This window comes from Camelina sativa, chromosome 2, assembly GCF_000633955.1.
Source record: "Camelina sativa cultivar DH55 chromosome 2, Cs, whole genome shotgun sequence".
Taxonomy (NCBI): domain Eukaryota; kingdom Viridiplantae; phylum Streptophyta; class Magnoliopsida; order Brassicales; family Brassicaceae; genus Camelina; species Camelina sativa.
In genome coordinates, this window is record NC_025686.1 from 16,615,480 (window position 1) to 16,625,886 (window position 10,407).

The following is a 10,407-nucleotide window of genomic DNA, read 5'->3' on the forward strand; positions in this document are numbered from 1 at the left end:
GATCAACCCATGGTTGGGCAAGGGATGGGAGATAATCCGATGAACGCTGCGATCGTCCCTTCTCCTCAACCTGTAGAACTGTCCCTCGTACAGGTCGTTGGAATCACTAAGTTCTATGATTTCATTGAAGGAGGAAGTGGCTTAAACGTCTCTTTTAACTTGACCCATAAATTATTCGATGGTATGTTGGATCTTCTCAACCAGGTACAATATATATAAATACACTTGAAAAGTTATTATAACTTGTTACGTACTCAAATCATGCATGAGACTATATGTTACCTTTCTTCATGACGCATTATGCGTGCAGAGGCTTCGATTGAACATAATTGAAAATGTGGGCGTGGTCTTCCACAAAGTAGACGGACCGCTCTCAAGAGGTTACTTAGAACTCCGGAACTTAAATCCAGATGATAACCCTTCAGTGACATTCAACTACTACCGAGAACCAGAAGATCTTAAGAGATGTGTTAAGGGACTTGAAACAGTTATTAAAGTGATAAACTCTAATGCCTTCTCCAAGTACAAGTACCCAGGTGTGACCGCACGTGAGCTGCTCAATGTCATGTTGGGCCTTCCCATCAATCTGAGGCCAAGGCACGAGACCTCAACGTTCAACTTGACGCAGTTTTGCATTGATACTGTGATGACTATATGGCATTACCATGGAGGTTGCCAAGTTGGAAGAGTGGTCGACAAGAATTACAAAGTCATAGGCATTGATGCCTTAAGGGTCATTGATGGATCAACATTTCTCAAGTCTCCGGGGACTAATCCACAAGCCACGGTCATGATGCTCGGAAGGTAAAGTACGCTGATAACAAATGATCATGTATGATTCTTGGAAAGATATATATGATTAATTGTTGGAGTGTTATATGCATGTGTAGGTACATGGGGCAAAGGATTCTTCGAGAGAGAGCTGCTTTTCGAGAAAAAGATTGTGATTATTCTACCGTTGTTCCAACTAAAGATGAGACCAGTATTGGCTATTCATCATCCAAGAAGAAGAAATTCTGAAATAAAAAAGTAGCCTCATAGTGTATATTGTATATCACATATTTCATGAATAAAACCATATTAATTATTTAATAATAATGATTTATGAATAAATATTATTAAATTTCTTGTTAAATCTATTTCAAAAATACAAAATTACAAATATAATTTCAAGTCATTTTACATTTCACCAACCATACTACAAATACTTTCAAGTCAACACTGACGTTGTTTCATGCTAGTCACATTTACTCGATGCTCATAAATCATATGCACCAAGACCATGATCTGGGCTTATATGGGCCTACATTGGGCTTAAAATAAAAGACGGTTCAATAAATAAACCGGAATAAATATCAATTTATTGAGAGTGGGATCAACACAACGCAAACGCATTCTCTCTCTCTGCATCGTCAACGATTTGTTAGGGTTTATCACCGAGGCGGAGGAGGAGAAGCGATTTCTTAAAAAAAATCGACTACAATGGCTGACGATGATTACAACGAAGTCGATGACTTGGGGTAATTCTCCTCTCCTGCTCTCTCTATCTCTCTCTCTCTCTCTCTGTATTCATTTTTTTTGTGACTCGATTTCAAAAAGATTCGATTTTTTTTTTCTCAACGAATTCATAAACGATTCAGAGCAAAATTTGGATTAGGCTATTCTCTCTAAATTAACAGTATTTATTAATGGGTTTCTCTCGATAAAACCTTAGCTTCGGTTTTGTTCGGCGTAGCATTAAAGGTAGAAACCCTAATTTCATCGGCGATTGATTGAGAAAAAAACGACTTTTTTTTGTTACTCTCTGAGCTTTCTAGTGAAATCTCAGACTGATTTCTTACTAATTGTTTGATTGTGGGATTTTCAATTTGCAGATATGAGGATGAGCCAGTGGAGCCTGAGATTGAAGTAAGCTACAGTTTATTTCTTCGTAGAAGAGACATTGATGTTGCTTATTATTATACAACCTTCTGTTTCTCATTTGTTGTGTGTGTAGGAAGGAGTAGAGGAAGATGCTGATATGAAAGAGGAGGATATCAATGGTGAGCCAATTGAAACAGAAGATAAGGTTGAAACTGAAGCTGTACAACGTCCACGGAAAACGTCCAAGTTTATGACCAAGTATGAACGTGCACGTATTCTCGGTACTCGCGCTTTGCAGATTAGGTATGGTTCTTTGTTTCTTCCCCTTTTGTTTCATGAGTATCAAGTATATATTACTTATCTTAGAGATCTTCATTTTGTTAAGAAACTGTCATCATTTTTGTAAAATCGTTGTTGAGAGTACTTAGTTAGCCTGAGAACAATCTTTGACTGTTAAGTTGGCTCGAAAAGTTTGATTCCCAATTATGTTTTCTTTTTTTGTCTGATGCAGCATGAATGCTCCTGTCATGGTCGAGCTAGAGGGTGAGACTGATCCTCTTGAGGTATACTACTTCCTTCCTTGTTGTTTTCTGACTTGTTCTGAAACGTAGATATATGGAACGCTTGAGGTAATTAATTATGATTTGGCTTTAGATTGCAATGAAGGAGCTTAGGCAAAGGAAGATTCCATTCACTATCAGACGCTATCTACCTGATGGAAGGTGAGCATTGCAACAATCTTAATCAAAATTCAGAATTTTTGAGCTTATGTTCTTCTCTTCAATCACTTCGATCTCTTCTTTTCTTGTGACTAACTGTATGACTCTGAATCAGTTTCGAGGAGTGGGGAGTTGATGAACTGATCGTTGAAGACTCGTGGAAGCGTCAAGTCGGTGGTGATTGAGAATCTGACCAGAGAGTGAGAGAGAGATATCTGTATGTATTTTGCTATCTTTTGCCCTCATATGGATGTTAAATCTCTCATACTTTAATCACTGAAACTTATGTGTACTGCCGACTTAGTTGTTGGTTTTATATTCCGAGACTTTGCAAAAACCAGAAGTCCCGAAGTTCAGTAGTTCCAGCATTATTATACATAATAGAAACAGAACATGGACGGATGTACACATTCAGCCTATTTAAGTTCATCGTACATTTGATTAAATCAATTCCAAGATCAAGATTTTTCAAAGCATATGTCTCTAGAGTAATATCTTATGATTCATCATCCTTTTTGTGGTAAGTTGCCCTCTCTTGAAGAATCCTTTGGCCCATATACCTACACATAACATCAAGACATTCAGCTAATCAAATCTTCAACATATTTTGGATCATTCGATCATTTGGTTTATGCATTTTTACCTTCCAAGCATCATAACCGTAGCTTGAGGGTTAGTCCCAGGGGACTTGAGAAATGTGGATCCATCAATGACCCTTAATGAATCGAGGCCTAACACTCTGTAATTCTTGTCAACCACTCTTCCAACTTGGCAACCTCCATGGTAATGCCAAATAGTCATCACAGTGTCAATGCAAAACTGCTTCAAATTGAATGCTGAGGTTAAGTGCCTCGGCCTTAGATTGGTGGGAACGCTAAGTATTAAGTCGAGCAGGCCTTTTATGGTTGCGTCCAGGTACTTGAATTTGGAGAATGCCTTGGAATTGATCACTTTAATAATGGTGTTGATCCCTTCAACACACTTCTTTAGATCCTCTGGATCTTGATAGTAGTTGAACCTCACTGAAGGATTATCATCTGGATTTGTGTTCCTAAGCTCCAAATGACCTCTCGAGACCGGTCCCGCGATTTTCTGAAGGATTAAACCGGCTCTCGTGGAAGCATTCAATAGAGGATCCATGGATTTGAAAAAATCTGTAATGGATTGGGTCGACAATGTTGGAGATGTGGTACTAGCAGTACGGCTTGCTTGCATCTTACACAATGAAAGAAGATAGATTTAACATATAGTCTCATGGATATAAATAACAAAGTTATATAATAACTTTGATTGTGTAAATAGTATAATATGTTATACCTCGTTGAGATAATTCAAAACACCATCGAAAAATTTACGGGTCCAACTATAAGTGAAGATGACGCCACTTGCTCCTTCAATGTAACTATCAAACTTTGTGATTCCAACGACTTGTATTAGAGAAACCTCGACAGGAGTAGGAGAAGGAATAAAGATTGCATTCATCGGATTATCTCCCATCCCTTGCCCTACCATCGGATGATCTAAGACCACCGGTTTAATCCCGTGAGCCGCGAGATGAGCCGTGGGACCTATACCGCTCAGCATCAACAACTGCGGGCTCCCGATAGCACCCGCTGACAAAATCACCTCGTTCATTGCGTTCTTCTCTAACTCTACCTTGTGTAACACTCCGTTTGCGTCTTGAAATATAACTCCGTATGCTTTTGGCCTTGGCCTTCCTGTCCAAAACGTAGTTTTTGTATCTTAAGTGGAAGTGGACATATAAAACCAAACCGAACTAAATCTAAACTGTATAGTGTATAGAGCCTTACCAAAAAAAACTGTATAGTGTATAGATGACTACCCCAATTATACTTACGCTCTCATTTTTTAATCTACAACAGCTTAATATGGTTTATATGACCACCCGAACCGAAACTATAAACCGGATTTGCTTGCTCTTAACCAAATAATAGAACAAAAACAACAAAAAGAAAATATGTAAATGAATCAAATTATACCTTTGGTGGTGAAGAGGATCTTGTGAACAGAAGCGTGCAAGTAGACAACAATGGTCTCCGGCTTAGCATATTCCAACAAATCAGCCGCAGTGTGTCTATGACCAGCACGGTCAAAGATCGTACCACCGACCTTAGTCCCGTTGATATGATCGTACGTGAAACCATTATACGGAAACTCACCAGCCTCTAAAAGTCCATCTTTCAACGCCGTTTGCCACCCCATCATGGGCGGTTGAAACGCTATTTTTTGCTCGACCCACTCGTAAGCAGCTTCAACTTCATCGCTCTTCCACTCAGCCTCCTTCACGTACTCATCTCCCGCACGTGTGTAGAACCCGGCGTTTAACACCGAGCCTCCACCGAGGACGCGGGCACGTGTGTTGTAAACTCCGTCCTCGGATACAAAAAGCTGCGACCACGACTTGGGTGATGTGTTTGAGAGTGTGTTGGCGAAGTTTCCGATATCTGTGGCCGTCGGATTATCGTAAGGAGCGCCGCCTCGTTCGAGAACCAAAACGCTAGCGTTTTGAGATAGCGTTGCGGCTAACGCGCAACCGGAGGTTCCTCCTCCGATGATTATGTAGTCGAACCGAGCGAACATTGGTGCAAGTATTGCATCTTTCATAAAACTGTAATAGCCAGCTTCACGTAAAAAAATAACAATTTTCACTATTTATTAATACGATAAGTTTCAAACGCTGATTAATATATATCGTCACACATTGAGTGATACGTAAAAATACAATACCTTGATCTGGAAAACACAAGGCATGGGAGATGAATGTTACGACGAGAACAATGCGACCTAACCATAATATTTGTAAACCCATTACGGTGAAAGATTATGTTTGAATCTTTTATATTAAGATTAGAGCAAAAAATAAGAATAGGTTTGATAGGGTTTATATAATAAGATGATGCATGAGCCTCTTTTCGTTCGTCTTTATGAGAGGAAGCTTTTATGGTTCACCAACACTTATTTATTGGTCCTAGATTCATACAAAGATTTTAGGGTCTTGGTTAAATTTTTTTCATTTTTTAAATTAAAGAAGGGATGTTCTTGTTTCTGGTTATGTGAATCTTTGCAACTATAAATTTCCTCAATCGTAATATATATGAAGTCATAAAAATAGTATTAATGGTCTCGATGAAAGTCGTGACTCATCAACAATTAGAATTTGTTTATTCTCTTGCATGTAAAGATTTTATCCCAACCACCACTAATGAGTAATGACAATATGCATAAAAAATCTTAGTGGACTACTTCTTTTTACAAATTACATACCACACAAGAAGACATTTGAAACACATTTTGCATGTATTTTATAGCAATATATGTTTAAGAACTTTGATAGTTATTCAATCATTAATATGTAGATCTATCAAAAATCTACATAAATAGTTAAAATACAATGATAGTTTTATGTGTAAATTCGGATATTATATAGTACTATTCAAAATGTGCTATCTAGGGATACGTTTATACAATGATAGTTTGAACGTGGTGTATGTATGAGACTGAGAGCATAACAAAGTTCACAACACCGTCAAAAATAGAAAGAAGTTAGCTCCAACTACGGACTGCCCACTACTTTGTTTATATATAAGGGATACGTTTATTCAATTCTCTTTAAAAAGTTTTTGCTTATAAAAAACGTGCATTTTTCATTAACTGATTATATATAATAATCTATTCATAGGAATGTTTATGAGTTATGATGGATATAGTGGTTCAGGGATCTAAACGTATCGAGTAACGTTGGAATGACATCTACCGATCGATCTATCTAACTTTTCTGAGCCTACCTTTTGTTGCCGGGCCTCAATTTACTGATTTTTTAAAAAAATTTAATTTCTTTGTTTTCTTGTTTCTCTTTTTTCCAATTCTCTTTGTATTTTTTTTTTTATGGATTTTCAACTTCATTTTTTTTTTTAAAAAACGAGTGGACTGACACATATATTTTTATTCGATATATCATATATCTCTTTTAATTTCTACGAAAAGCCTTAGAATTGCTGAAAGGTTATGAAAACTGCCAAATACTGGTTTTTAAGACTATGTGCAACGGCGTACACTTGGCCGTCCTCCAGTCTTTTTGTTTTTAAATAAATAAATAAAGGTCTAATATCGAAGAAACGATTCTTAATTTGGGACGTTTTTCGTCCGTGTACTTGGACACGTGGTTGGTTGTGACTGGTAGAAGATTTTGTCTAGGATTAACCGAAAACAATTTCGCGAGAGAAACTTCTCGACTTCTCTCTTCTATCTCGACGGCGACGAATTCCCGAAGCCGATCTTCTGTGTCTCCTGAAGGCGATCCGATCTTCTCTCCCGAAGTTCTCGACGAATTCCCGAAGCCGATTTTCTATGTCTCCCGAAACCAAAACCAGAGAGCGAGAAAAGCTCTCTTATCTTCTTCTTCATCTTCTCCAATGTCGAGAGGACCAGGTCGTTTAATACAGAACGTGGCACAGTTCGCTGATACTCAGTTCAAGTAATTCTCTACTCTTTATGGACAACAAGTCATAGACATTCTCGATTTCCCAATCAAGCTTGTCTTGTCTCCTTTCACTCTTGCTTTTGACATCGCTGGCTCTGCACCTCGTGGCTTTGGCATCCCTGAATTCGTCTCAAAACTGTCTTATCTCTCTGTTTTCGTGAGTTGCTTTCTCTGTTCTTAGCTGTTGAAAAGGTTGAAACTTTTTGTTGGTTTTGCTCAGTTTCTAGCTTGGAGTTTATCATTTTCTTTCCGGGTTTTCTCGTATCTTATGTTTTCGTGACAATTTCTCTCTGGTTTTTTGCTGAAGTTTTGAACTTTAATTAGAGTTTGAATTAGATAAGAATCAGTTTAGGAAACTGGAAGATGTGTGTTTGTTTTACTTTGTGGTATATGGAATCTTTTTTATCATTCAAGTTCCAATGAATTGTAGGCGGTTGCTACGCTTGGAACTTATGACATTGCATTGGATTTGGGGAAAAAGTCATATGCCAAAGGTCAGCTTTCAAGATTTGAAGTTAGTCTTATGAGTTAGAAAATTTGTGGTTCACATGTTTGAATTCATCAAGTGAAATGAGCAAATTTTTATGTTGGTAGGGATTGCAAAACTTGTAATGGGTGGCAGGCATTACGGTGCACCATGTGCAAAGGAACAGGGAATGTTCATTACCAAATCAAAGATTACAATATGAGAAGGTAGGATTGTCTCTTGTTAAACCAAGTTATAATCGCTTCAACGATTAGACTTCGTGAGAGTTAATAAACTATTGTGACAAGTCTCTTGAGTATTCGTAATGATGTATGTTAATGCTTTAGTTATCCAAGTGATATTGTAACATACATAAAGAACTTAAAGATTTCTCCTTTCTGTCTTTTTTTGTAGTGGAGAGAAACCAACAGCTGATTCTGTTGCAGATGCCATTGTTGAAAATCGAGCTGAGTTGATTCATCTTTCCTCCTCCATCGACATTAGTGCACCATTGCTTTCAAAAGACTGCCCAACTTGTGATGGAACAGTAAGCTTTTTCTCCGCTGCTAATGATCTAGGCTACCGTTATTGTATTTACATTGCTATATTTGATACAGATTCGGTTTATTTCTCTCAAATTGTCAACTACTGATATGGTGGTTTTCTGTGTGTTAGGCATTTTTACCTCATTATATGCTAATATGATTTGACGGAACATCTACTGATATTGCAGGGTGTGATGAGCTGTACTGAGTGCAAGAACAAGCTGCAAGTCAGGATCTCAGCTGATGATGTATGTTTTGCGTCTGCTATTACTTCTTCTTAGCTTAACATCTACATAAATCCCCAGTGGGATGTATATTTACTACTTAGTAGATGTTAATGCCTAAAAGATTTAAACTTTGAAAATATTATTAATTTATTTGGAGGACCAAATACAAATAGACACCAATGCTTATACTAAAAATAAGAACCTTTCAAAATAATACTATTAAATTTGGGGGACCAAAAACAAGGGGACACCAATGCCCATGCTCTAACAAATACAACCATCGAAGGGAAAAGAAGAGTTTGCCCTAATTTCTCTCCCAGGCACTATTTTCGAGGCGCCGTAACCACCATCACTTTCCGACGCCAGTAGGGCTCCGGCGTCGGGTGCTCTCACCTTCTGGTTTACTCTGCTGCTTCCTGTGCTCCTTCGTTTCCTCTTTTAAATCTTTTTTCCCCATTTATTTTCCCCTTTTGAATCTACCTCAGTCCCCGATCACCATTCCAGATCCAGCCAAAGAAGACTTGCCTCTGAGCTTGTCCCGAAGGATGTGGAGTCCGGCGAACCCCATCCTCAAATACTCTCGCCCAGGCCTACCGTCGAAGTCTTCAAAGTCCTTACATCTTCAAATTTCTCGATCCGTAGTGTGCTCCGCCTCTGAAGAACTTCTTTCTGTAACATCAGCCGAACCTCCCCAAGATACGATACGTCGGAGCTGATGCTTGGCGGAATTCTCCCAGAGCCGCGTCTTGCCCCCATTTTTAGACTCCCGTCTCACAGACTTGTCACCTTGAGAGCTTTGCAGACCCATGGCCACTACTACCAGAGGAGGAGATCTTTTCCTCCCCTCCGGATAACCGCTGCGTGTTTAAACTCCACTGGCCATCCGCAACCACCGGATCTCTGCGGATGAGTTATGGATCCGAACTCGGTCTGATGGCATCCCAACTGGTCTTGCTCAATCCCTGAAAGCCCAGGTTCTCTCTATCTAGCTCATTGTTATCCTATAGACTACTCTTAGCTTGTTTGGGTATACTCGATGTCCGAAGACTGCATCTGAGATTCCATCTAGCTAGTGTGTCTAGGATGTACAAAGAGTATGTCAGAACTATGGCGACTGCTCATGTTTCGACATTGTCTGTTGGTCCTCAAAGCTTGTTTTACCATGTTTGTCTTAAATCCCGGTTCTCACACCATCCCCTGAAGCTCAGGCCTTTTGTCTCTGTTCCCATGTGTTGTCAAATTCAAAACCTGTGTGGAATCCTTGATCACCATTTTCATGGCAGAGAGGACCGACCCGGTTTGCTCCGACAGTACATTTATCCTATGCACCTGCTGTTAGCTTCTTTACTAAACTCTCATGTCCCCATTGCCCTGCAACCAACCTCTTCTTTGAAGCTCAGGTCTGTTTTCTCTTCGCCAATGTCCTCCCGACTACAAACTTTGTGTGGAATCCTTGATCACCATTTTCATGGCAGAGAGGATCCACCTGTTATGTTACGGTCTATATTTATGTTCTGTGAATCCTAGTTCTAACTTCAATCCTGAAATACTTTGCTCCTAAGTTGCTGAAGCCTCATGGCATACTAGAACTGAACTCAAATTGTCGAGGCTGTGGTTATTGTTTTAGAAGCTTCTTTACCAATAACCTCCCCTCGACAATTCTAGCTCTATACTTCAGGTCCCACCTAGGTGAGCAAATTTTCAATTGCCCCTCCATCACCGCCGGGTCTTTGACTCCCGAATCCCTACCTTGGCTCAGCGTTTGCTAGTGATCCTCACTTTAGCTAGCTCCTTGGCTCTGATTCTGCTATCAATGGCACTGTGTCTATTAACCGTGACTTACCTGCCATCTCTCGAGATCTTCGACATGTCCAATCCTGCAACCATGATCCCACATGCCTTCATTTGCTTCTTAGCACTTGTGTCATAGCCCTCATGGAATATTGCCCGATGTTTGTTTTTGCTTTTGGCTTTGGGGAAAGCTTCTCCTTGTAATCGTTTAAACTCTAGGATTCTATATTCCTTTATTTGTATGTTTTCTATTTGAATGAATAGAATCATCCTTTGTCCAAAAAAAAAAAAAAAA

General features: G+C 39.1%; 3 protein-coding genes and 1 pseudogene across 6 annotated transcripts in view; 3 read left to right on the top strand and 1 right to left on the bottom strand.

The window, feature by feature from the left end:
* LOC104726860 (protein HOTHEAD-like) overlaps positions 1-1,098 on the top strand; it is a 3,619-nt gene extending 2,521 nt beyond the window's left edge. For 2 of the 4 annotated variants that reach the window (XM_019235571.1, XM_019235564.1), the window contains exons 4-6: positions 13-204; positions 311-804; positions 891-1,098. In XM_019235571.1, the coding sequence (XP_019091116.1) occupies positions 13-204; positions 311-804; positions 891-1,020 (816 nt within the window). In that variant the 3' untranslated portion in view covers positions 1,021-1,098. The remainder of the gene's footprint in view (positions 1-12; positions 205-310; positions 805-890) is intronic. The other 2 variants (XM_019235568.1, XM_019235565.1) reach the window with 2 other exon arrangements.
* LOC104726869 (DNA-directed RNA polymerases II, IV and V subunit 6A) lies at positions 1,376-2,925 on the top strand. Its single transcript, XM_010445822.2, has 6 exons — positions 1,376-1,520; positions 1,875-1,908; positions 1,997-2,166; positions 2,375-2,426; positions 2,518-2,585; positions 2,698-2,925. Exons 1-6 carry the CDS (start codon positions 1,483-1,485, stop codon positions 2,765-2,767), a joined length of 432 nt encoding a protein of 143 aa, XP_010444124.1. The 5' UTR covers positions 1,376-1,482; the 3' UTR covers positions 2,768-2,925.
* On the bottom strand, positions 3,060-5,435 carry LOC104726879 (protein HOTHEAD-like). Its single transcript, XM_010445834.1, has 5 exons — positions 5,331-5,435; positions 4,583-5,224; positions 3,900-4,300; positions 3,226-3,797; positions 3,060-3,142 (listed from the first exon to the last, which is right to left on the bottom strand). Exons 1-5 carry the CDS (start codon positions 5,410-5,412, stop codon positions 3,079-3,081), a joined length of 1,761 nt encoding a protein of 586 aa, XP_010444136.1. The 5' UTR covers positions 5,413-5,435; the 3' UTR covers positions 3,060-3,078.
* On the top strand, positions 6,970-7,780 carry LOC104753015 (annotated as a pseudogene).

Excerpts from the sequence above, each read along its gene's own strand:
- LOC104726869 (XM_010445822.2), top strand. The coding sequence starts at position 1,483 with ATGGCTGACGATGATTACAACGAAGTCGATGACTTGGG. Across the intron at positions 2,167-2,374 it reads ACTCGCGCTTTGCAGATTAG|CATGAATGCTCCTGTCATGG; the intron begins GTATGGTTCTTT and ends TGTCTGATGCAG. Across the intron at positions 2,427-2,517 it reads GTGAGACTGATCCTCTTGAG|ATTGCAATGAAGGAGCTTAG; the intron begins GTATACTACTTC and ends ATTTGGCTTTAG.
- LOC104726879 (XM_010445834.1), bottom strand. The coding sequence starts at position 5,412 with ATGGGTTTACAAATATTATGGTTAGGTCGCATTGTTCTCGTCGTAACA. Across the intron at positions 5,225-5,330 it reads CTTGTGTTTTCCAGATCAAG|CTGGCTATTACAGTTTTATG; the intron begins GTATTGTATTTT and ends TTTTACGTGAAG. Across the intron at positions 4,301-4,582 it reads GATCCTCTTCACCACCAAAG|GAAGGCCAAGGCCAAAAGCA; the intron begins GTATAATTTGAT and ends CGTTTTGGACAG.